The following is a 27,375-nucleotide window of genomic DNA, read 5'->3' as shown; positions in this document are numbered from 1 at the left end:
AGCACTCCACATTGTGTTTTTCCTTTAGGTGCTACAAAATGATGTGTTAGCTCATCAGTCCACTGTGGAAACAGTTAAGAAAGCAGGAAATGATCTGATTGAATCAAGTGCTGTTGAAGAAGCAAGCAATCTACAGAGCAAGTTGGAACTTTTGAATCAGCGCTGGCAAAATGTGTTGAAAAAAACAGAACAAAGGAAACAGCAGCTGGACAGTGCCTTGATCCAGGTGATCAGGAAATGAAAACTTGAAGGGATAACTAAGAAAAGAACCACTTGCATGAACTATACAGATCTATGTATTACATATGGGTCTAAATCAAAACCATGGATGCAAAAATACAGATATTTGGGGATAATTTGGATTCAGGTGTAAATTTCACAGTTGGCCACTATCCTTTTAAAATGCTGACCCAAAATTCTCAATTCTGGCCTGTATTTTTGAGAATTGTGCACTCTGTGTAGGTGAATTCGTGTTAGGATTGGTCTCAAAATTATTTCTGTTGTCAGTTTTATATATGTGTCTATTATAACAGTTTTATATGTTTGTAGTTTTCAGGTGTTCGGTGGTATGTCATCTTTTAAATTGTATGAAGTAACTTTAAGTGTAACAAATATATTTGTTTAGAATTTTCTTATTTTAAATCTCTGATTTAGTATGTAGCTAAGCTTATTCTACCTCTGAGCAGCTATTTAAATTCAAAATATTTAAACATGCTCTAAAGTGATATGGTGTAATTTAGGCCCAAGGTTTTCATGGTGAAGTTGAAGATATGCAGCAGTGGCTGACAGACACCGAACGGCAGCTGTTAGCATCAAAACCTGTTGGAGGTTTACCAGAAACTGCAAGAGAGCAGCTTAATACTCATATGGTAAGGATCTTACTATTACAAAGTTTTGCGAAGGGTCTAGGTTTCAAGGACTAACATGGTCATTTACAGAGAATAGAAGGCATGTTTTCTATATCAGAATGGCTGTACAGGATATTAAGAACTTCTGCTAGCAAAAACTAAATTGTAGTTTGCTGGGTTGCAAAAGAAAATAGGTAGCAGATGCTCAAACTTAATTAGTTCTCACTCTTGATTAACATTGTGACTGTAATAAAAATGTTTTGGGGGCATTCATCTCAGCAATAAATGTGGATATGTTTACTAATTTTGCAGTGAAACTTACATTTCTTCTTTCCTCCCTTATCCTCAAAATTGTATCTTTAATTTCCAGAATCAATATTATTAAACATGAATATAAAGGCTGAATATAAGCATCATCTACATTCTCTATACATAGCCTTAAATAGCAGGCTCAATCTTGCATTCTTTACTTACCCAAAACTCTCACAGATCTGAATGGTAGTATGGATTGAGTAAGAACTTTGGGAACACACATATTTCCTATTTTCTTTAGCAAGGGAAAGTTAGCCAGGATGCTTGAATTTTTCCCCTCCTTCCTCTGTTAGAGAATACTATGAAAATATATTTTTCAGACATTGAGAACTTAAGGAAGTGGTGGAAAGATGTCTTGATTTGATACCTCACATCAAAGGATGGCATCACTAGTAATACACCATCTATGTAATATTATGCTACATTGTTAACACTGGATATGAGATCTAATCCTAATGTTTATTTTGATCTTCTAGTTCAACTGTAAGAGTGATATCTATTGCTCTCTATATATTTTAAACTATATATGATTTATTGTGCATAATTAGTAGTCTTGATTCCCAAAGGCACCCAGTAGTCTATAACCAATCCAAAGTCTATAACACTACAGATCTACTAGTTAAAAAAATCTGTAAGCAAGGTTTAACACAATAGACAGGAGCAACTGTGATCTTGATCCAGGTATACATACTGCACATTTAAAACAGCTTCCTATGTCTTTACCAGATCATTGTATCTGTTTGGGTTGCTATGTAAATATATAAGTAACAATGCATGTACACCATAAACAGAATGGTAATAGAATTCTTCTCATGTAGATAGAATTTCACCTGAGGATTTCAAATTGCAATGGGCTCTTACAGCAGCCATGTGAGCCATATATAGTGTGATGCTCAGTTGTGTGTATTGAGAAACTGAGGCCAATTGTTATTATTATTATTATTATTGATCATATCTTGCACTCTCCAAACCTGCCATTGTGTGATACAAATCATGGAGGTTAGGGACAAGTGATCTTGTTGAACACCTGTGTTTAATTGTTTGTCACAGCAAACACATTTTTAAGGACAAACCCTATTTTAAAGGATGTGTATAAAATAAACTAGTTTCAGCTGCAGGGTGAAACTGGGAATAGTTCTCTGCCATGGTTGCTCAGCAACTATGAAACTTACAAATAAATTCCCTGGAAGGAGGCTTAAGAAAAAAAAGATTGGTCCCTGCCCAGGCTTCCCCAGTACAGTTAATTCGAATGCAGTTAATTCGAGTATCCCATCAATCCCTTCCCTTCACCAACAAATTTAATTTGGGCCAATCTTTTTAGACTTAATTTAGCTCCTCCTGCCACACTTTGATAAGTTAGGTGGATACTACCCCTGTGCATGGCATACTGTCCACATAGATATCCTTGCTACTCATGCTCCTCCTTGTCCCAGCTTCTCTCCTATTCTGCCTTTTTAGGAACAGAGATTTTGAATCAAACAGCCCAGGAACAAACATTGTTCTTCTAAAGGGGAAGGGGAGAATGAAGGAGCAAGGTGGGCCAGTTAACTTTTCATAGGGCAAGGGTATTGGGACCTCCCAGCTTGTGAAAACGTCAAAGCTCAGGGCCTGCTCTACTTTCTGCTTCTCCCTCCACAGTGATAATGTAGCAGCCAGAGTTCCTTCCTCTCCTACCAAAAAACAACTGTTGACTCCTGGGCTTCCTCCCTGAAACCACCTCCCTCCTGCTTGTACATTAGGGATAGAGAGGAAGCCCAGAACTGTCAGAGGATCACTTCTTCCTCTTTCTTCCCCACCAGCCACTCCCACTTCTTGTCCTGCAGAGCTTTGGGAAGGAGAATTTGCTCTAATGTATGTGGTATAGTCAAGTGTGATACATTTGAGAGGCCTATTGTTATTTGTATTGTGGTAGTAGGTTATATTAGTTACTTATGCTGATATGGCATTCCGTAAATGTTCATAGTGCCGTGCCTAGTGAGTTAAGAGAGAGGTAGAGAATAGAAGATAAAGCAATACTCCCAAACTATCTTATCTGATTTTGGTATATGTTGGATTGCTTTGGGTCTTCTGAGGATTCCAGGTGGTTTGCTTGTATGTACTTAAAATCACCAGAGACCAGCTGACTGACAACCCACCTATCTATTCTGGAAAACAGCCTACAATTTTTGACACATCATCTAAATTCTTATTTCCTGGAGAACTGGGCTCTTTTTTTTTCCTGATTTGGCCTTTTATGCATTATGTATGCTTCCTAGCTTAGTTTTAACAATAATACTCCCAACATGTAATTGGTTTTAGATGCTAACTTTTTTGAATGGTATTGAGCTACCTGACTGATTTTTATGTTTCTTGTTTTATTCTTAATATAGGATCTCTGTGCTGCCTTTGAAGCCAAAGAAGAGACGTACAATTGCCTGATGGAAAAAGGCCAGCAGATGCTTGCAAGATGCCATGGGTCTGCTGAGACAAATGTTGAGCAAGATATAAATAATTTAAAAGTAAAATGGGATTCAGTACAAACAAAACTCAGTGAAAGAAAGGTGTGTGGCTTAGAATAATTATATGAATTTAAATTACATTTAAGTAACTTAATGTTGAATTAATTTGTGTGTAGAATATCTATACATATGTGGCTGCTAGGACTTGGAATTTTTAGTTGTGTGACAATGATGCTAATTTCACTAGTGCTTTTATCATGAGTCATGGACCCATGGGTTAATAATAGAACATCATTTGTGGGGTGAAAAGCTGTTTTATAAAAATGTATAAACGTCTACTGATACATTTTATTTTGCAGAATTTGTATTAGAGATCATAGATATAAGAGAAGAAAAAGTCTGATTAGAACATCTACTTACTCTCCCTGACAGTGCAGCATTATTGCATTAATTTTACTAGAGTTATCACCAGGATAGTTGTAGAAATTTGCAACAATTGGGCTTCTACTGATTTCTTTTGGAGGCTATTTCTAACATCAGTACTTCTCAACAAAATGATTTTTATTGATATCAAGCATAATTTTTCTTTTACTGGTTTCATTTAGTTTTCATTACATCATGAATCATCACTGTGTTCTTTTATCTCAGTCAAACTGTAAATGATATTCATTATCACAAACAGAAGTAGTTGCATGCAAATGAATAGCACTGACATAATTACAAATAAAAAATAATTAACAAAATCAGCTTTAAAACTTTAAAACAAAAGTATTTCTTGATGTGACTGTATAATACAATGGTATTAAATTAATTAGTTTGCAGCATGAGGCAGCCTCCATAGGGCAAGGTATAGGACTAAATGAAATTCTTGGCCAGACCCACAATCTGATTAGCTGAACATCTCTGAATGCTTTTTAAATAGCTCATAAACATTAAAATGCTAAAACTAGCAGCACAGCCTGATCCAGGCGATCAGACCGAAATCTTGAACATTACCTTTGTTTCCTGAGTTGTGTCTTGAAACTTGTAAACTGTGTTGTTGCTCAACACCAGGAGTATAGAAACACACCCCATCTGCTCAGCCACCCCAATTTTACACCTATTTTTCCATTGTAACTCCTTTTATATCTTTTATCTGTATTGTGTTAATTTGACATACAGAGCATGTCAACACTTAGTTGGAAAAATATTACAAAAATAGTGATTCTCTCCAAGATCTATTTTATTAAAATAGTTTATTCAACAAAGCACCAATTAAACATAAACTGTAATTAAATAATTATATATATTTTCAGACCAAACTGGAAGAAGCCCTCAATCTGGCTATGGAATTCCATAACTCACTTCAAGACTTCATCAACTGGCTTACTCAGGCAGAGCAGACTTTGAATGTGGCTTCTAGGCCAAGTCTTATCTTGGACACTATCTTGTTTCAAATTGATGAACACAAGGTATGTAAAGAAACAGATGTGTAGTATTCTTCTCCAGTTCTTGGGAGGTACTGTATTAATGTGCAAAGCAACCCTGTAATGCTGTCACTCAGAATTGTTTTATGTCTTTTAAAAATTTGTTACATGAGTGACCAAGAGTAACATTCAAGTGTGGTATTCTTCCCTTTGCAAGGTATTTGCTACAGAAGTGAACTCTCACCGAGACCAGATAATCGAACTGGATAAAACTGGAACCCATCTGAAATATTTCAGCCAGAAACAGGATGTTGTCCTTATTAAGAATCTACTGATTAGTGTACAGAATAGATGGGAAAAAGTGGTTCAGCGCTTAGTGGAAAGAGGAAGGGCTTTGGATGATGCAAGGAAAAGAGCAAAACAGGTAATTTGACAGCTATTGCACAGTTCTTTGAACTTAGCTCTAACAGAATCTAGGCCCATGACGGATATGTTACTTGAAAATGTTGTTAAGGAAGCCTGAGGTTAATGTAACAATCTATTAGCTGGAGCTAGTGAAGCAATTTCTGTGATTTAATCATAGAGCACTTCATTAGGAAGGTAAAAGCTTCACTTTCAACCCAAGCAGCAACTTCTGTCAGCAATGTAATATAGTCTGTAAAGGAAGAGAGTTGCAGTATGGCTTCCAGATGTACAGTAGTGCCTTCTGCCTTCCAGAAGAAATTACATAATCAGTTTTTTACTGGAAAGCATGTGATGGCTCATTTCAGTATTTGAGTGAGATACTGACTGCTATTTCCTTTTTAGTGTCATGTTTTACCCATATAATGTTTATTTTCCTGTGTCATTATGTTGGCTGTTCTATCAATACCCTCTTTCTGGCAAGGATACTCTGCTGATTTACTGTGAGGATGAACTTAAGACATGGGAATGTTCATACACGGTTCACTTGTCCAGGAATTGGTCATTTAATCTCTGCTTCATATGTCCCTCAGCAAGGGACATATATGGAAGTTGGGGAAGTGGAGCTTAGTGTGTTTGAACTTCAACAGGGAAGTGTTTGTTTACTTTATTGAAGTCATGTTCATGTTCACAAGCCAAGACACATATGTAGAGGAAGAACACTTTCCAGAGCTGGTCACAGTGATTCTCAAAATAATCAGAAAACAGAAACAGTGCATGGAGGTGTAGAACAGGATAGTTGTGTGCTGACATTAAGAGCCAGCTCTCCAGCCCTGACCAAGCAAGCCCAAATGGATGAAGAAGGATTCTAAGTTATTGTTTTACACTCACACACTTTGGCCAGCTGGACGGAGAGACAGATAGATATCAGGGAAAGGAAACATCAGGGATTTTCCATGCAGTTGAGAAGATGTAGTATAGGCAGCTTGGCAGAAGTGGGTTTTTAATAGAAGCTTAAAAGTGTGGAGGACAAATCAGGGCCAGTAAATTCCCTTTCTGAAGACATGCCTCTTGAAGTTTTGCTTCAAGATCCCTAGAGTCTTTCTTCTTTGTTGCCTCTTTCCCTAGAAGGTTGTTTTTTACTGAGCTGCAGAAGAGAAAAAGGATTGAGAGCCTGATGCTCTCCTGCAAGGATTATTGATGGGTGAAAGAAATCCACACAGAAACTATCCTTAACTAGGTGATCTATGTGGGATCCCAAAAACGATTCCTGCTATTTTCCTCAGGAATGATCCATGGGTCCAGTAAATAAGCAACATCCTCTCAGTCTGCATCCTCTCAGTCTGCATCTAGACTGTAGGTTTGTTGTGCAAGAAGCCTTTTGCGGACGAGATCTTTTGCAAAAACTTCTTGCGCAAGAGAGCATCCACACCGCTTGGACGCTCTCTCGAAAGGAAACTCTGATTGCTGTTTGCAGAGTGTCCACCGGGGCACCTGTGGTTTTTTCGATTGCCTCTTTTTGTGCAAAAAAACCCATTCCCCATCTATACACACCTTTTAGCACAAGAGCTCTTGCACAAAAAGGAGTTATTCCAATAAGATTAATACGTATTGTGCAAAAACCCCTCTGCTCTTTCGATTTTTTTGTGCAAAAATGTGTTTGAAGTGTGGACAGTCTGCAAGTTTTTTGGGGGGAAATGGCTGTTTTTCCACAAAAAAACTCTGTAGTGTAGACATAGCCTCAGTCGTGGCTCAGGAGAAATACCCTCAGAATTCTTATCTGAGTAAGAACTGAATACAAACAGAGTCTGTTTGGGTCCCTGGTCCATGTGGATACAGAGCCACACCACACCAATATTATGAGTCTCATTGCTTCCTGGAAGTCATGGGACGCATGCATACTGTGATACCCTTAAAGATTGCAGAGTGTGCTAAGAGAGTGAAGCTAGCTCAACTGAGGGTGGGTGACCCTTATTCGGGGGCCATGAGGAAAGCAAGGCTCCTTGGACTTTCTCTGTACTTGCACTTCTTTCTAGCAGCTAGTCTGGCCCTAAGCAGGCATGTCCGGTTTTAATATGAATATTTTATGCACTAACATGTTTATACATTTATGTGAATACAAGCTATGTTTTTCGACAGTTTCATGAAGCCTGGAACAAACTTATGGCATGGCTGGAAGAATCAGAAAAGTCATTGGATTCAGAGCTCGAAATTGCAAATGATCCAGATAAAATAAAGATGCAGCTTACACAGCATAAGGTAAGTCATGAATGATGAAATGCAGGATGTCCAAGTCCAATGGCAGGAAAGTCTATCAAGCCTGCATTGTTTAATCAGCAGAGAGCAATAGATTTTTGGCTTCACTATGCTGGAATGTTGGCCAGCATCAAATTAAAATATTGGCTCATTTCCAGTTGGTAAAATCAGTTGGAATGAGAAGGGCTCTTCACAGTCCCTGTTCATCTGTGAGGAAGAAGTTAACTGTGAAGCAGAAAGACAAAATAATAGGGAACTATGGAAACTTTCAATAGAGAGAGAGAAAAAAAATATTGGATGAAAAAAGAAAATATCCAAAGCGATTATTTTATAGGCTTCCTTTAGTCTTTCAGATCACAGAGGGCCTTGTTACAGATTTAAAATCTTCTTTTCACAGTTTTGGAGTCCCTCAAAAGGAAGAAATAATCTTGTATTTTGACTGGCATATCCTTTGTATATGAAGTGGTAAGATTAGTTCAGTAATTTTGAAAAGCGTTGGGTAGAATGGAACTGTCAGTAACAAGGGCGAAACATATAAGGTCTGGTCTATACTTTCACAGAAGGTCAAGTTAAGATACGCAACTCCTGCTATGTTAATTATGTAACTGGTCAGTGTACCCTAATTCGACCTTTGGCACCATCTCCACAGCAGGAGGTCAACGGGAGACACACTCCTGTCAACTTCCCTTATTCCTTGCAAGGAGTAGGAATTCTGGTGTCCACAGGGGAAGCCTCAATGTTCTATTTAACGGGTCTTTACTAGATCCACTAAATCAAACTCTGGAAGATCGCCCGTGCAGCATCGATATTCTGGGAAGTGAAGACGTGTCGTAAGAGCAGGAGAGAGCTCTCTCTGCTTAGGAACAACAGCTCTGAAATGCCTTTCAACAAACTCAAAGGCTTTCAGATCTACATGTAAATGTGCCCTGATTGATATAGTTTTTTCATAACTAAGGGTATGTCTAGACTAGCCCCCTAGTTCGAACTAGGGAGGCTAGTGTAGGCATTCAAAGATACAAATCAAGCCCGGGATTTAAATATCCCGCGCTTGATTTGTATCTTCCCGGACGGTCGCCATTTTTTAAATTTACAAGTCCAGACTAACTGCCCGTGTCTACACACGGCAGGGACCAGGTAGTTCGAATTAAAACCCCTAAATCGAACTACCTGTTAAACCTCCTTGCAGGAGGCATAACAGGTAGCTCGATTTAGGGTTTTAATTCGAAATACTGGGTCCCTGCGATGTGTAGACGCGAGCAGTTAGTCCAAACTTTGCCCTGCTTTTTTAACTATTCTGATGGTGTTCCCTAGCCATGTGATGTTCTGAAGAGATTGCACTTCCTCATTTCTGCCCTTAGTCTAGCTCTTTTTAATGATTGCTTTATACCCCCTTAAAGTCCTTGCATTAAACTATTATGTGTGTTCCACCTATGGACTCCAATTCTTTTTTTCATCCTCTCTTGATTTCCATAGTGGATTAAACTTTGTATATCACATGGAAAATATTTTCCTTTTCTGCTAGAAAGTTGGCTGCTTGTCAAGCAAAACTGGCTTTACCTTCATTTGCTGTTAAAACCTTCAGCTAAACTTGTGCTAACATTCTTGTTAGTTCTGCATTTTAGCATGCTCTGGGGTTTGCTATAGTTGCCAAACATTAGTCATATAGAATTAGAGCAAAATGCAGGCCTTTTTGCCTTTTTGACCACATCATCTCCCTATGACTCCCTCCACTGCTCTCTTTCTCTACGTCATCAAGTTCAACCTGTTTTAGTTGTCTTCAAGGCCCAGTGAAACTGCCCTCCTACTTCCCTGCTCCTGAGTTCATTCTGCACCAAAATTTGAAAAATTCTGTACACAGTATTTTAAAATTATGCAAAAGGTATTTGTCAAATAAATGTGAAGACTCCAGCATAGCACTGGGGAGCACAGGCCACTGGCTTCACAGAGATGGGAGATCACTGTTGAGCACCACCCAGGACATGGACTCAGTAATGAGTTTTCACCTGGCACAGCACAAGAACTGGGCCTGCCCCATGTCAGATGTACCAAGTGAGGGCAGGCAGGTGCAGCAAGGCAGGATGTAAGTGTTGAAGGGCTTAGTGTAGCATAAGGATGTTACATTGTGTTTTATCAGCTAATTGAGTAGCTGATGGAAATTAGTCAGTAAGGGGGGAAATTGCAGAGCCGCAGCAATGTTAGCCCCCGGCCCCAGAAACTAACCCTGGCAGCTCTTATTACATTTAAAAAACAGAGGCAAGGTGTCTGGGACCGGGTTCAAGCCAGGACATCTGAGTCCTGACTAGTGCCTGGTCCCCCACTGTGTCTCTGCCTCCCCTGCACTAATGATCTTAAAAACTGTCTCCCCCCAGCACTGGCTCCTGCTCTCCCCCTTGCTGCCTCTGATAGAGGCACTTCGGGGGAGGAGAGAAGTGACTAGTCGAGTAGTGACATGACTATCTGATAAGCCTAGGCTTATCAAGCAGTCAACTACTTAACCAGTTGCTTACATCCCTAGTGTGGGGGTATCCATGTGTAGGTTGAGAGTTTTCTGTGTGAGGCAACTGAGTGCAGGCAACTCAGTGGGTATGCCGGGGACTGGATGCACAGAGGCTTGTTGGTCAGTTCTGGGTGCAGTGGTAATGAGGCCAGGTGAAAGTGGTTGGAGCTCAGCAGGGTGGGGGAGGGGTCTGGGAGTAGGAAACTCTATGAGAGAGTCCATATGCTGGGGGAATGTGGCTCAGTGGAGTGGGGATCCAAGTGCAGCTGGTTCAGGCTCAGCAGGGTAGGGATTTGGGTGCAGGTGGCTCATCAGGAGAGTCTGGATTATGGTGGGGAAGGCTCAGTGTGAAGGTCTGAGTATGAGGAGGTTTGGACAGATTGTGGAGCAGCTCTATGTACAGTAATCCCTCCTTCTGCAGCTGAGGAGCGATAGGTGCAGGATGCATATGAGGTACAGAGGAGTTTGCAGAGCTTACTACAACCAGGGGAGAAATTTGATAGTGGGTCTGACAAAGCCCAGGATGCCATGCAAAGGAAGAGAGACTAGCAGCTGAGCCTTATGTAAGATAGGAGCCATCAACCAGGTCTTCCCCAGTCCCACCCTTGACCGCAGAGATTTACCACTTTGCAAGCTGTCCTGGGCTCCCAAAACATACTACTGTGGAGGATTTCATGAGCACTCTTGTGGCTTTCCTTTGCTTTCCTGTCAAAAATCAGTTTTCTGCAGAGAAGTAAAGAAATCTCTGGGGATATAAATTCTGTGCAAATGTAGCGGTGCAGAATTTCCCCAGGAATATTTATTGGATTGTCTGTCAGTCCTGTCCTCTCCACCAGAGAAACTAGCTTCCATGTCCTATTTGTCTGTTTCCTCCACAGATATTGTGGCACCTCTTTCATGTTTCCACCCTTCCTCAAATTGGTAGGAAAACTCACAATGCTACCTATTAAAATACCTCCTTCAAGTTCCCCTTTTTCCAAAATGCCTACAAGAAACTATCTGCCGAAGTCATTGACTTACTACTTCTATTTAAATCTCATAAATCAGATCTATGATGAGGGATGGAGTGTAATTAGGTGTAAGGGCACTGTGATTGAAGCTGGCAGTTGTTTTGGCAGCTAGTAAGTGACATAAGTGATAGAAGGAGGACAGGAGATAATTTCAGTCTGTTTTGATTAAACAAAAAATTCAACCAAAATTGTAGTTAATAACCCATGTCTCTCTCATCATCATGCATGTTATCCTGCTCATATGCCATGTCCCTTTCCTCCCATCCAAAGTCTGTCTTTGTCTTTTCAGACCCGGAATCTCTGAATCAGCCTTCCTTTTCTTGTTCTGTTTAGTTAATGATATTACTATCTGAACTGATTATGTGAACTGAAGTTGTGTGTGTGTTGCAAGCAATAACTGCTTCATTGTTTGCCAGGTATCACTGCCAAAAAAATAATAATAATTAAAAAAACCACAACATCCCCCAAGATAAAACTTGTTTCTCTCTCTCTTTATCTCTTTCTCTTTTTCTCATTTATTTCCATTGCCAAGGATTTTGGGGAAAAGTTGTGCTATTTTGGGGGGATTTATTTTTGGCAGCAATAACGTGGCAAACTCTGAAGCAGTTATTGCTTACTACACACAACTGGATTGCACATCATCAATTCCAGATAGTAATAGCATTAACTAAATAGAACAAGAAAAGGCTGGCTCACAGATTCCTAGTCTCTTTATTAGTTATTTTTCCATATATTATTTTTAGAAGTCAGTGATGAAAAAAACCTTATTAGGTCTTCTAGACCATCCTTGAGCTAGTGCTGATTTATTCCTTACAAGATTTGGCCCACTTAAGCTGTAAACATAAATACCAATCTGCCATTGAAGGAAAGTAGATAATTAAATATTGAACAGTTTCATTTTTCTATATATCTGAGGTGACTTAACCCATGGGCTAAAATCTGCTCTCAGTTACACCTCAGTGAAATCAAGTGAAAGTGGAATTTAGCATTCTGTATCCAGGCTAATCCTGAAAGAATGAATTAAACTAAAACCTTTTGTTCCTCTCTGACTCCACTTTTACTTCATGATCTTTCTCTGGAAGCTATTTCATTTTGTCAGTTTGTGACAATCAAGCAACACTATGTATGTAACACTGGGGCTGTGTCTACACTGGCATGAATTTCCGGAACTGCTTAAAACGGAATACTATTCTGTTTTCAGTTTTTCCGGAAAAGGAGCATCTACATTGGCAGGCTGCTTTTCCAGAAAAGCCCTTTTTCTGGAAAAGCGTCTGTGGCCAATGTAGACGCGCTTTTCCGGAAAAGAGCCCCGATCGCCATTTTCGCGATCAGGGCTTTTTTCCGGAAAAGACTACAGGGCTGTCTACACTGGCCCTTTTCCGGAACAGTGTTCCGGAATAAGGACTTATGCCCGAGCGGGAGCAGAATAGTTTTTCCGGAATAGCGGCTGATTTTGTACAGTAGAGCGTCGTTGCTTTTCCGGAAATTCAAGGGCCAGTGTAGACAGCTCGCAGCTTATTCCGGAAAAGCGGCTGATTTTCCGGAATAAGTGGCCCAGTGTAGACACAGCCTGGGTGATTAGCAGCCCCCACCAAACAAAATATTAGTATACAAACAGTTTAAACAATTATTTCAAAGTTCATGTGAAAAGGAGGTTTTGGTTTTTGTGGGGGTTTTTTAACAGAGAACTTTTGGTGTCCCTCTTTCTTCCCCTCCACAGCAAAAATACTTTGCAAACATCTTAGTTTATTGTAGGGGATGTGTATGTGTGTATCTATGTATGTGTGTGTATATGATTATTTCTCAAAGGCTGAGGCTAGTGGACTAATTGAGGTTTCTTAAGAGTTGGGAAAAGAAAGGAAGATTAAATATTACATTATAAAATCATAGCAGTGGTATGGCCATGACCTTGATTTCGCTATAAACCCCAAACTCTTGCTGACATCCAGGAGAGTTTTTGAAGGAAGGCATACAACAGGACCTGCCAGTAGGGGGTTTGAATATGTGAGTTCAGAAGTTAGACTAGGTTACATCCAAGTTAAGTATTGTACATAGGGTTGCCAGGTGTCCGGTAACCCTCTGTCCGGTAAAAAAAAATTCAGAAAATACCGGACATGCGCAGTGTCCGGTATTTCCTGGTTTTCCGTCTGGGCGCCTGACGGAAGCCTGGCGGGGGCGGGGAGAGTGGCTGGAAAGCGGGGCGCGATTGGTGCTGGGAGTCCGTGGTTGCGTCTGATGTAGGAGTGACACCTGGGGAGGAGGAGAAGCCTTGTCTGTGCTCCTGAGCGCTGTTCAAGCATGTTGTGGAGCGGTAGCCAGACTCGCTTGTGCTTTGTTGGGACCGTGCATGGGACAGGCAGCACCCTGGGATCTGCATATGCCCGGATCAGTCCCGCTGCCTGCTGGCCAATTCTTTCCCCCGCTCTCCCCCCCCCCGCCCCAGCCAGCCCCTCTTCCCCCGATCCCTCCTGACCAGCCCCGCTCCCCCCTGACCCCTTCCCAGCCAGCCCTGCTTCCTGCTGGCTGTTTCTCCTCCTCCCAATCTCTCCCGACCAGCCCCGCTGCCCCCGACCTCCTCCCTACCCCGCCAACCCTGCTTCCCACCAGCCACCCTCCCCCAGCCAACCCCGCTGACCCCAGCCAGCCCCCCGCCAGCTGACAATTGTATTATTAACTGAAGTGTTGGAGCATAAGATTTCGTGGGCAAAGACCCACTTCGTCAGATGCATGTGTGAAGTGGGTCTTTTCCCACGAAAGCTTATGCTCCAACACTTCGGTTAGTCTATAAGGTGTGACAGGACTCCTCGCCGCTTTTGCAGATTCAGACTAACACGGCTACCTCTCTGACACTCGACAATTGTAGTATTGTTTCTACTGTAGGCCCAGATTAGATCCTCTTTCAACAAGTTCTGCATAAACACTCCTTTTGGTTTAAGAGACTCTTGATACAGAATATTGGTTTGATTTCGAAGGTGTAAGTTAAATGAACCAAGGCCCCTATTTGTCATTGTACATCAATTCATAATTCAAAAAGGCCTGGGTTAAAACAGTCATCTAACTAGTTTAAAGCCCTGGTGCTGTCAGAAAATTGATGGAGAGCATAAGTAGGATCTTTTGGCAATCTCCTTTTAGTTAATCATGTGCTATGATCTATAGGTTGGACTTCCTTGGTCCGGCACCCTTGGGACCTGGCTGGTCCCAGATGAGGGATTTTTCCAGACCAGAGGAGGTCATTTTTGGCCCCCCCCCTGCTGCTGGTCCCTCTGCCCGTGCACAGGCTCCTGGACCCTGCAACCTAGCTGAGCCGTGTGTCGCCGCCTCCTTCCCCCCCTAACAGTGCAAGGCTCCCAGCTCCTTCCTCCTCCTACAGCATGCTAGGACTCTCTGATCCTGGACCTTTCAGAACACTGATTTCGCAGGACCAGAGAGTGGTTTATAGAGGTGTAACCTGTATTAACTGTTTTGGGCATTTGCTTATGTTCCCTTGCTGATATTAAGACATTGCCAACTGCAGCTCTGTAGAGAAGACACAGTCAGTATGACCAATATGATAGGAGCTTTAGTCATAAGTCTCACAGTTCTCCCACCAAAGTGCATAATTCCCAGCCTCTAAATAGCATCTTTTCTAAGGGCCTGTGTTTGCACTCCTTTTGCACTCCCTTTGCATCATCCCTGTGATGAGTCTGTGCATCGAATGATTGCAAGTTCAGGCCTTTTGGTGGTAAAAAGCTTTCATCTCCAGAGCTGTATCCTCCAGTCTGGCCAAGATTCGCTGGGATAATGAACCCCTTTCCAGCCTTTGGTTCCTGGAGTCAGTTTACACCAAACAAAGTAGTGTAGCTAGAGTAATGCTCTGTTTTCATCCATCTGCCCGTACTCCCAAAGAATTACCGTGGCCATTCCCTTTCCTTCAGACCACATCCCAATTGCTTGTGGTGAGGGCTAGGAGGCTGGTGGTGTAGGGATTGCTATGGCTAGGTCTGTGCTAACTGCAGATTCCTCAGTGCAGAAAAAATCCTCAAGGGGTTAATTATATCAGATTTAAGGCTATTCATGCTTGCAGAATAGTGCAGAGGAACTAGAGCAGGGAAAAATGATCTAGCTCCAGACCTTGAGTACTTTGAGCTTCATCATACCATAGCAGACCAGAAATCATTTGATTTCACTTGCATTTTAATATGACTTATGAGATATATAAAGATTTTCTCATGGCATTATTTATAAATGTATTAATTGGTTCAAAAATTATATGAAAAGAAATAATTTGCAAGAAGCTCATGGGTACCTCATACTATACAAGTGTTTACTTTTCCCTCCGCTTCTATAGGAGTTCCAGAAATCTCTTGGAGCCAAGCATTCTGTGTATGACACCACAAATAGGACTGGACGCTCCCTCAAAGAGAAAACCACTCTGGCAGATGACAATTTGAAACTGGACGATATGCTGAGTGAGCTCAGAGACAAGTGGGATACGATATGTGGAAAATCTGTGGAAAGGTAAAATGAAAGACCCAGGTTTCCTTGTTTTAAAGGAGACTTGCAGTGGTAAAGAAGAGAGGGTTGTGTTCCTTTTATACTTCTCCATGCTGTATAAAGAGGAATAGAAGGTGCTTTTTTGTAGTGTTTTAAAGGGGGAGCACAAGCCCTGCTCCTTTCTAGTATTCCCTATGCTCTGGTCACCTTACAGGGAAAGATGTGCTGGGAGATGACCCTGTTCTTCCCCTACAGTGGGCATTCCTATTGAGGGGTAATGGATTAAAGTGAGCTGAACACCTCTGCATCCTTCCAAGAGACAAGTTCCCACTGTTACCTTAACTTTTTTTTAATTAACTGCAGGAAAAAAATCACTATCTATTATTGACTGTGGGATGCTTTCAGTTATAGTTCAGGTTTTCTTAAGGAGTGTGATTGATTTATTTTCTTAGTGTTGTTCTTTTTGTGTGTTCTTTTTTCAGACAAAACAAACTAGAGGAAGCCCTGCTATTTTCAGGGCAATTTACTGATGCTCTGCAGGCGCTCATCGACTGGCTATATAAAATTGAACCTCAGCTAGCAGAAGATCAGCCAGTGCATGGAGACATCGATTTAGTGATGAACTTGATTGATAATCACAAAGTAATTCCAAAACTATTTTTCTAATTATTATTAACTAATATTAACCTGTGAGCTGCAACTTCAGTATAATTTGAACTTGATCATTCTGTAATTTTTAAAATAATTGTTTTCTTAGTATCTAAAGAAAACTATTTAACCTGGAATATTAGTCTTTACAGAGCTGCGGAGTACAATGGAAAATGCTATAAAATCCTCACTCGTCAGTGCTAGTGAAGTTTGATTGGCTTTAGCTCTGACAGGGGTTTTGTTAAGTGAGGATTGACATGGATTCCGGATATTGCGAATCTGTGACTCTGTAGGTCAAGCCCAATACTAGGGTGAAAAAAGCTGCTGTGGAGTCTTTTTGTAAACCAGTTATAGTAATTGTGGGGCACACCACCATGTCCCACTGTCCAAAATCTGTTTACTCGGACTTCGGGTAGAGGAGAAAAGATCTAACCCTCACATAAGAGACTTGTCTTTGAATCAGACATGAGTGTCCTGCAATTAATGCTGCAGTGACATTATGTCCTTTATCTAGTATATCAGCAGTAATGCAGTGTATTGTAATTGTCCTGTCATGTAAAAGGGTCGTCCTTGAAACTGGATATTTTTCCAGCTGTGAACCTGAACATGTGAAATATGTGGCATAATCTATAGCCCATTCTGTCAAATCACCAGATGGGCTTTTATTTATATTTTACTATTTAAACCCTGCTCCCTGATCATTAGCACTTTATCTGACTGTATATTGTGTTGGGACAAACTTCCATATTCATCTTTGTGTCAGCTGATGTTCCTTAAGGCAGTTGTTCCTAACCACCGGGCTGCAGCCTGGCCGTGGGGGCTCTCGGGGCCAAGGTCAGGGTTCCGCCAACCACCTTGCTGCCAGCAGAGCCACACGGCCTCCCCACCCCAGAAGTAGCTGGGTAGCCATCACACAGTCAGCATGGCGGCTGCCAGAGCTGGAGCCTGGGCCGTGGTACTAAAAATAGCACCGTGGCCCTGGCTCAACTCCCGGCTCTGGCCCCATCCACCACGTGGCCCCACCCCTGGGAGCATCTGGGGCCGGACCACAGTACTAAAAATAGCACTGCGCCCCTGGCTCCAGTCCTAATGCATGAGACGTGCTGGAGGCAAGGTCACAGTGCTATTTTTAGTACCATGGTCCAGCCCCAGCCTCAGCCACTGCCATGCAGCCCGAGCCGCTCCAGGGGGGCAGGGCCACATGGTGGACAGGGCTGGAGGGTTGCATTACTGGGCAGCCACTCCGACTGCCGCCAGGGCCAAGACTGCGTTAAGGAGTGGCTGCTTCCGGGGCCGCGTCTGCATGGTGGGTGGTAGCTGCCACTGGGATTGGGGCTACATGGCTCAAAACAGGAGACTGGTGCGCAATCTTTTTTTGATCCGTGACCCCTGCGCCGTGGGGGCTGCCAACTGCCAGGCCTCGCTCCTGATGGGCCAGATCTAGGCACAGCGCTGCGGGGACCTCCAACTGCCACGCCCAGCCACCGGCCAGCTGGATCTAAGTGCCGTGACCTCCCTCTTCCCCCTGGGAAGACATCCATGACCCCTTTGGGGGTCACGACCCACAAGCTGCGCACCACTGTATTAAGATGACCAGATTTTTGTGTATTACAGTGGGTCATGTAGTCCATAAGGTCTAGATACAAATATACTCCTATGTTTCATGGTGCTAGGCAACTTTTTCAAGCCTGAGTGAGCTTTTTTTCCCAGTGTCAATGAGACACCATTGAAGCTTAGAGGTCTTTCTTGCAGAAAGTGTGCACAAATATGGAACCATTTAATCCCAGTTGAGAAGAAAGCAAATGTAGAGTGTGAAAATCCTAATGTATGCATTTTAGAATGCTTAGCTGTGAAACTAAATCCTAATTTTAGTCTTCCACATATCCCCACTTACTATGTTCTATGTGACACTGAAGCTGTGATAAATTGAATGTGCAAAATGTGTGTGGTCCTCAGGTCTTCCAGAAGGAGCTCGGGAAAAAGACAAGTAGTGTTCAGGCTCTGAAACGGTCTGCTCGAGAACTCATAGAAGGCAGTCGAGATGACTCCTCTTGGGTAAAGGTCCAAATGCAGGAGCTAAGCACTCGCTGGGAGACCGTCTGTGCCCTCTCCGTATCCAAGCAAACACGACTGGAACAGGCCCTCCACCAGGTAAAAAAGGATAGGAGAAGCAGAGAAAAAACAGGCAAATTTACTGCTTGAAAACCTAATTTTAGAATTAAGAAAATGATCAAAAAATGTTCAACTTTAATTTTACCCTTTATCACTATAGAGTAGGTTGTGCCTTATTATATTGAGAACCCCAGTTATGAACCAGGGCCCTGTTGTGCAAGCAACCAGCAAGAAGACTTATCTGCCCCAAAGACCTTGCCATTTAAATAAAACCTTTTAGGTACTGCCCTGAGACAGAACTGATGTGGAGTTGCCCCAGCCTAGGGTAAGCTTGAGAGGGGACTCACACATTCACTCCTTGAGCTCCTTGATGCTCAAGAGTTGTGCATCCTTTAGGTTGGGACAGTTTGTCCTCACTGTGTGCCAAGCCCACTGCGCCCATTTCCTTTTTTGGGATCAGGTGTTTCTCCAGAGAGCTCAAAAGAAGTCATGTGCTGTATCTAGGTCATGGGCTATTAATATAGCTGACCTTTGCACAGGATACCCATGGCTGGGTTCTCCTTGTCCTCTCTGCCCACCTAAGACTTACTCTTTACTTTTTCTTAAATAATGATTAAGGCTGCTCAGAAGGTGTAAGTCTCATCTCTCCAGCTGGTACATGAAAGCACCTCCTTGTCATTTGTCAGCAGGAAGGCATGACATTCTGAGATGAGATGCACAGACACTATAAATCAAATGGTTAAAAGCATGAACAGGCTTTTAGGTTTCCTACAATTTTTGAGATGCATGAGACATTTTTACAGCCATGGAAATGTATCACTGTATATCACTGACTTTTTAATGGAAAGTTAATGTGCCTGCACTGCTGCATGATTAATGAGTCCAAAGCTGGGCTTGGCTTCATTGTTTGGGGTGGAGAGGGGGGAAGAATCCAGAGCTGAGAGATCTCTGTCAGATTCCTTCTGAAAGAGCCATGTTTTTTTCTTGCAGGCAGAGGAATTTCACTCTGTTGTGCATGTTCTTTTGGAGTGGCTAGCCGAGGCAGAGCAGACCCTTCGTTTCCATGGCATCCTCCCAGATGATGAAGAGGCTCTGCGGACACTAATAGATCAGCACAGGGTAAGTAAGATAATGAAGAGGATGTTGACTGCAAGACTTGATCTATTGAAAACTGGAAATAAAATGAAACAAAGCTAAGTGTGTCTAGCATAATCCTGTTCTGCCACAAAACTTGTTCTCCCACTTCTTTTTAACGTAAGAAATGAAAGTTCTGTAAATTTGAGGATTCTTCACACATATTTAATTCAGTTATCTGTCTATCAGGTCACATCTCATTACGCTTTAAAGCCATTTTTTCTTACAAGTTGAACCTCTCTAATCCGGCACCCTCGGGACTGGTCAGGTCCTGAATCAGAGAATTTGCTGAACCACAGGATGTCAATATTATCTGGCAGCATTTACCAACACTTCCACTGCTTAGTGAGCTCCTACAAGACATTTTGGGGTAAATTAGAGCTAAATAACAGCACAGAATACTGAGAAACCAGGACTGGTGGCTATAAACAAACTTTATGAGACTGCAGGAAACTTGGTTACACCCAGGGTAAATGGCCATCTGGCTAACTAAAATCATGCTGGACTATGGATGTTGCCAGACCAGAGAGTGCCAAAGTAGAGAAGTTCAACCTGTACTGAGAAAATAATTAAAAAATAGCATTTTAAAAGGAGTTGTATAAAATTAGATACTAGTTCAAAAACTTTCTTGGAAGCAATGCAGTTTGGTCAGTCTTGTTGATAAGATTTTCTAATGCCAACAATGTAACTGTCCTCCTAGCAACTCTGAGTGAAACCACCACACCAGTTTTTTTAAGATCATCACATAGGGCATCAAAATGATTAACCTTCTATCATGATGAAACACCATCCTGAAATGCTTCATATGCATTACGTAGTGAAATATTACAGTGAAAAAGATACTGGAGATGTTAGGTTTACGAGCCATCCAGCTGGATTTAAGTAATGAAATGTGAAAATGGCTAAGTTAATGACACAGCTAAGGAAAAACTCAGGGCATATCTCTTCCCATTGAGAAAGTTTAAAAAAAACAAAAACAAAAAACCCTCCCAAAATCATAGTTCATCTAGTTGTAATAATAATAATTAATAACAATAAACAAAAACTTCCATGCAATTAAAATGAAAACATAAGAATGGCCATACTGATTGAGAGCAGTGCTACATCTAGCCCATTGTCCTGTCTTCCAACAGGGGTCAATGCTAGGTGCTTCAGAGGGAATGAACAAAACAAGGCAATTATTGACTATATTATCACCCCGTCTTCCATGCCCATCATCTAGTAGTCGGACACACCCAGGGACCCCCAGAGCATTGGGTTGCAACCCTGATCATCTTAGCTAAAAGCCATTGGTTGACTTATTCTTTGTGAACTTTTCTAATTCTTGTTTTTTTCAGACTAGTTATACTTCCAGCCTTTATAACATCCCCTGGCAATGAGTTTCCCAGGTTGACTCTGCACTGTGAGAAGAAGCACTTCCTTTTGTTTGTTTTAAACCTGCTGCCTGTTCATTTCATTGGGTGACCCCAATTCTTGTGTGATGTGAAGGGGCAAATAACATTTCCTCATTCAGTTTTTCCACAACATATATTATAAACCTCTATCATATCCCCCCTTAGTTGTCTCTTTTCCGAGCTGAATGGTGCCAGCTCTCTTCTAATATGGAAGCTGTTCCATACCCCAAACATTTTTGTTGCCTTCTCTGTTCTAATATATCCTGTGAGAGATGGGGCAACCAGTATGAAGCAGTGTATTCAATGTGTGGCTTTATATCAGGGATGACAATAATTTTTGATGGGGGACCACTCCAAGAATTTGGGAAGTGGTTGAGGGCCGCACTCTTCCATGATACTAATGGAGAAGGTGCAGGGTCTGGAATGGAGGTTAAGTGCAGAAGGGAGCTTGGGGTAAGGGAGGGAGTTTAGGTGAAGAAGACGGTTGTCACCTCGGGCACTGGACTGAGGTGCAAGGGGTTGGACTGTGACCTAGGGCAGGGAATTGGGGAACAGGAGGGGCTGTAGGGGTTTGAGGTACAGGGGTTTGGGTTGTGAGCTTTGGTAGGAGGGGACTGTGATCTGGGGCAGGGGATTGGGGTGCCAGATCTGGAAGGGGATAAGGGTGCAGGAGGGGGGCAGAGGATTTGGGTATTTGAAGTAGGGGGCAGGAGTGGGGGGCAGAGGGTTGTAGGAGGAAGGGTCAGGGTGCCAGAAGCAGGTTCTGGCCAGGAGACTTACCAGCCAGCAGCCCAGCACTTGCCTGAAGCAACATCCCTGCTTGTCCCATCCCCACACAGGCTGCAGCCATGTGCTCTCTGAATCACTGCCAGCTCTAGAGGGAGGAGATATGGTGCTTCTTGACTGCCTGTTTTTTAAACAGGCAGCTCCCATTGGCCAATTTCTGGTCAAAACTGACCAGTGGGATTGTGCTGGGGGCGGAAGCAACTCCTAAGGCTCCCCCCCCCCCCCCCACCCGGGCTCACAGATTTTAAAGCGAAACTGCCCGGCAGCCACATTTCTGAGTGGTGAGTGGGTGGGATGAGGCAAGTGGGGAGCCTGTCTGGGGCTTCCTGCTGCATCTGCAGGACAGATCCAGTGGCTTGGTGAGCCGGGACCACCAGCCGGCCATATTTTGCCCAGACCTGCTTTATATGGTAGTGTTATATTTTCTGTGTTACTATCTCTTTCCTGACCATTTTCAACATTCAGTTAACTTCTTTTTACTGTCACTGCACATTGATCAGATACTTTTAGAGAAGTATCCACAATGACCCCCAGATCACTTGCTTGAATGGTAGCAGTTAATTTAATATGTCTAAATTTGTATGTATATTTGGGATTACATTTTTTCAATTTGCATTGTTTTGCATTTTTCAGTATTGAATTTCATCTGCCATTTTGTTGTCCAGTTTTGGATAATCCCATTGTAACTCTACAGTGTGTTTTGAATTTAACCACCTTGAGTAATTTTCTGTTACCTGTAAATTTTGTCACCTCACTCTTACCGTTTTTCCATATCACTTACAAATATGTTTGTCACGGGACAGGCCACCCCTTAGGCTTACAGCCCTGTCATCATCGGGGCTACCTGCCTGCGCACCTTCCCTCCACTCGTGTCCCTTTAATAAATTCCCACGGTTCCGCAAGACAACACAAGGTCCGGGGCCCGTTTAGGAGCTCCCTGAGTCTCGGTCTCCCGGGACGCTATGAGATGACGGCGAGGAAGGAGGGGGATCCGGGCCCACCCTCACTTCAGGTCCCGACCCAGGACCCTAAAGGCAGCGGTGCACGGTCGCTGCCTGGTTGGTGGGGGTTCCCCCGTAACTCACCAACCCTCCGTATCTGGTCAAGACGCTGCCGAGGCTTGCCGCCCCCGTCCTGGGTCACTTCCTCCTCCTTGCCGGGCTTCTCGCTTTGGCGACGGTCTCCTTCGCTCCTGCCGCTCGCCGTTACTCCCGCACCAGGCTCCTCTCCCCCGGCCAGAGCGTCTCTCCTCCCTCCTGCTCTCCCCGGGTGTCCTTTAAAATGCCCGCCTTCTGTGGCCCCGCCCTCCTCATTCGGGCGCTGCCTGATGACGTCACCCGGGGAGGGAAATCCCCTCTGGGTGACGTCCACGTCCCTGGCTATCGCCGTGCAGATGGGGCACGTGAGTCGGGGCACCACCCACGAGCGTCCGCGCTCCCGGCTTCCCGAGCCACCAGACGCTGCTGCTTGTGCAGCTGGCAGCCCCGCCGGAATCCCTTTTGCCCCCCGCAGGCTCAGGAGTGTGGGGTGCCGTAGGTTCCGGGGCCCCTTCACAATGTTGAACACCAGTGGTCCGAGTATGGAACTCTAGGATCTCTTCTATTTAGCTCTCTCCACTCTGAAAAACTACCATTTATTTGTAATTTTTGTTTCCCAATACAATCTACTGATCCATGAAAGGACCTTCCTTCTTTTCCCATGACAGCTTACTTTGCTTAACAGCCTTTGGTGAGTGAACTTGTGAAAGGATTTTTTGAAAGGCCAATATCCACTGGATCACCCTTATCCAGATGTTTGTTGATCCCCTCAAAGAACACTAATAGATTGGTGAAGCGTGATTTCTTTTTACAAAAGCTATGTTGACTCTGCCTCAAAAAATCACTTTACGCTGTGTCTGATCATTCTGTTCCTTGCTGTAGTTTCAACTAATATGCCTGATACTGGAGTTAGGTCAGGATAGAAATGATCATAATAATGTATTGTAATGTATTTCTTGACTACAGGCAGTCCCCGACTTACGTGGATCCGACTTACGTCGGATCCCTAGATACAAACGGGGTGAGGCAACTCCCGCACATGCGCAGCAGCATTCCCGGGGCTTGTTCACCTGGGTCCTAGGATCCTCCTCTCCTCGGGCCGGCTCCGACTGGGGTCCCGCAGAGCTGCCGGGCAGAGGAAAAGTGCCTCCCCACGCCCGCTGCCCCCCCACCCCCCTGCCAGCAACAGGCTGCCCCCTCCCCTGAGCAACAGGCTGCGGAACAGACAAAAGCAGCCTCTCTGCCCCTCCTCCCCTCTATACATGCCGGGCTCCCGGAGCGCAGCAGCGTCCCCGGGGCTCGCTCACCTGGGTCCTAGAATCCACCTCCTCCTCCTCTTCGGCCGGCTCCAACTGGCCTCTGCCTGCAGCAGCTGGCCACAGGGACAGGGATCCCGCAGAGCTGCCCGGCAGAGGAAAAGTGCCTCCCCACGCCCGCTGCCCCCCCCCCCCCCGCGGCCTCGCATCCTGCACGCCTCCCCCCTCCCCCCCTGCCAGCAACAGGCTGCCCCCTCCCCTGAGCAACAGGCTGCCGAACAGCAGACAAAAGCAGCCTCTCCGCCCCTCCTCCCCCTATACATGCTGGGCTCCCTGGGCAAACAAAGACTCCACCAAAACAAACAAAGTGCTGGCCTCATTGTGTTAGCAAAAAAAGGACCCTCCTCCTAGAACCCTGGAAATAAAGCTATTAGCTCAAAGCATGGTGGTGTGTGGAAATAAAGCTATTAGCTCAAAGCATGGTGCAGAGCTGTTTGGTATTTGATGAGTTACTCCTTTAGTCCTGAGTTTGTCACAGGGACAGAAATAGATGTGAAATCTTCTGAACAGGGGAACAGACAGCAAAACAAACATTAGAGGGGAGTTAACCTTTCCCTATGCTATCCAAAACTAAAAAAAATGTTTGGCTAGAGTTTCCCCTACAATATGTACCAGTTCCGACTTACATACAAATTCAACTTAAGAACAAACCTACAGTCCCTATCTTGTACGTAACCCGGGGACTGCCTGTACTGTGAAGAGGAAAATTTGTAATAAAACTTCCATAGAATTGAAGGTGCAGAAAAAGCTTAGTATTTTTACCCCTCATTGTGGGTAGTCTTATCAACTGATAAGGCATGACCATCTAATTGTATAATTCAAGAATCCTCAGTGTATCCTGACTTCAACCACACAGATCTTAGGGGATTCACCCGTAACGTCTGCCTTTCTAGTGCTGGTCATCACCGCTGGCAGCTTACTATTGTACTGCTGCTGCTTGTTCCCTTGCTGTACCCATATTGTGCTTTCCCATCTGAGGACTTTTCAACACAGGAGGGAAAGTTTCAACAAATGACACTGATTTGTGTGAAAGTTTGTCACTTAATTTGGAGGCAGAAGGAGCACTGGGATTTGTGCTGTGGTTCCCTAGCTCCATCCTTCTCTGTCTGCTCACACCTTCCCCACATATATTACCCTTATGGAAGGGCTTCCAGCTGCTTTTCTGGGATCTGAGGGAGTGAAATATGCCTGTGATTTGTCTGTCCTCTCTAATGCTCCAAATGGTTCCCTTTTGTTCTTTTGCTCTCCTCTGTATAAGAGAAATCCTGGCCGCACTGGAGTCAGTGCCAAATTTCCAATTGATTTTAATGGAGTCTGCATGTCATCCTGTGTCATAGACTAATAAAATAATTTCCACAAAAATACAACTTAGCTAAGTTATAGTTAAGATTGTTAAGTCCACACTGAAAGAAATGTATCATTAATCACATTATTGTTTTAAAAAAAGTAAACATTGAAACTATGGAAATCACAATCTAAGAACAATTCTGACAGCATCGTTAATACCCCATATGCACATTAATAAATAAAAAAAAATCTCACCAAATAACACACTACATTTTTGGACTCACCAGAGTTTCTAGTCTTCAAACTTTAATAATCACAAACATTTTAAAATAACATATTCCGATGAGATATTAGAAAGGAGGGGGGCTCTCATTGCAGCATTGCACTGAGGACTTTAACTAGTACCCTTAATAAAAAATCCTGTTACAGTATTAGAGCTGCTGACTTGTTCTAGTTAGATAGTATTTTACTGAGAGTTTAAAGATTTCAACCTTTTAATTACTATCTATTTGTGATGATGTAACTTGCAAATATGTACATAAATACTTATGTCCATCGCCCCTCCAGAAAAACTTTAGTATGTGTGTTGTTCTAATTAATATTGCAAAGAATGACTTGCTTTTGAAACTTGTATCTAATGGAATTTATTTGAACATCATTAGCAGGGCTTTACCACTCATGTTATTCATTTATTAATTTGATAATGACCGTGATGTCTCCAATGTACATGTGAAGTTCTTAGGAAAAAATATGAAAGGTGTGGTATATTACATGAATGTAAAACACTGTCTCTTCCATCTATGTTGCTATAATATTATCCCAAATCACTTATTAGATTATAATGATTGCAATATTGAGGTAAATGTTAAATATGCCCTTTATTCACAGTTCATTTTATAATTCCTATAAAATGATTTTAATACATTTGTATCAAGCCATATATTGAAAGCTTTTAATTTTTGATAATTTAACCGCAAGGGTTCATTTTTATATCCCAGTACTTAGCTTTTCTTGAAAACTAAATATGATTTAATGAATGCTACATGTCTTAGACAGTTTAATTTTTTTACCATTCAGGCTATGTCAAGACTGCAGGCTTCTTTCAGAAGAAGCTTTTCCGGAAGAGATCGTCTAGAAAAACTCCTTTTGAAAGAGAGCGTCCACATTGATTGGATGCTATTTCACACTTAAATTGTGATTACTATGGATGGGAGTGGCCACTAGGACACCTGTGCTTTTTCCTGGAAGCCTCTTCTTTAGAAAAAAAATTCTCTTCCCCATCCACACATGCCTTTTTTCAAAAAGGCTCTTTCGGAAAAAGACTTCTTCCTCATAGAAAGAGGTTTACCAATGTTGGAAAAACCGCTCCATTCTTTCAACTTTCTGTCGAAAGAACAGTGTGGATGTACGTGAAGTTTTTTTCAGAAAAACAACTGTTTTTTCTGAAAAAAAAACTTTGCAGTGTAGACATACCCTCAGAGTCTCTGTGGACTAAGCGGTACAGTAGGTTAATGCACTACCTTAGGTAGTAAAATATACGAATTTGGTTACACCCTCTCTCTAGTAAAAGTGTCTGAGTATGTGCGCAAAAAATAAACCACCAGAGTTCAGCACAATTTGGGTAAGATCATTACCTCAAACATCTAGGCTTTTACAGACCACAGTTTAGATTTAGAGATTTATTGAAGTTTGTGTATAGTGAAATTTTTATTATGCTTGTCATTATTCTGCCTGATTCTAACCAATGCTTCTAGTTGCTCTGTATAACAAATGTTAAAATATACTATATGTGTACAGAAACCATTTTGAGCTAAAATTGCAAGAATGGCTCATGGGACTTTAACACCACCAACAGGAATCATAACCTTGATTCAGTCTCATACTCTAATTTAACCTAATTCAGATTCAGACGCTTCCTACTTTGCCCCCAAATCAAGTCTGTCTACACAATCTCCGGTTTTTAGGAGATAATTATAAATTGATGAGAACCTGTTGGAACCTGAGCACTCATCTATCTGC

At 42.7% G+C, this 27,375-nt stretch overlaps 1 protein-coding gene across 28 annotated transcripts in view; it reads left to right on the top strand.

Moving 5' to 3' along the window:
- Positions 1-27,375, top strand: part of DST (dystonin) — a 466,993-nt gene that overhangs the window by 414,648 nt on the left and 24,970 nt on the right. For all 28 annotated transcript variants that reach the window (XM_006110983.5, XM_025182427.3, XM_075923642.2 and 25 more), the window contains 10 exons: positions 29-226; positions 741-869; positions 3,530-3,700; positions 4,894-5,049; positions 5,222-5,428; positions 7,546-7,665; positions 15,497-15,666; positions 16,125-16,284; positions 18,247-18,441; positions 19,393-19,521. In XM_006110983.5, coding sequence (XP_006111045.3) covers positions 29-226; positions 741-869; positions 3,530-3,700; positions 4,894-5,049; positions 5,222-5,428; positions 7,546-7,665; positions 15,497-15,666; positions 16,125-16,284; positions 18,247-18,441; positions 19,393-19,521 — 1,635 coding nt within the window. The remainder of the gene's footprint in view (positions 1-28; positions 227-740; positions 870-3,529; positions 3,701-4,893; positions 5,050-5,221; positions 5,429-7,545; positions 7,666-15,496; positions 15,667-16,124; positions 16,285-18,246; positions 18,442-19,392; positions 19,522-27,375) is intronic.

This window comes from Pelodiscus sinensis, chromosome 3 (assembly GCF_052426305.1).
Source record: "Pelodiscus sinensis isolate ZL-2025 chromosome 3, ASM5242630v1, whole genome shotgun sequence".
Taxonomy (NCBI): Eukaryota; Metazoa; Chordata; order Testudines; family Trionychidae; genus Pelodiscus; species Pelodiscus sinensis.
Note: the sequence above shows the minus strand (reverse complement) of the source record. Positions and strands in the feature narration are given on the sequence as shown.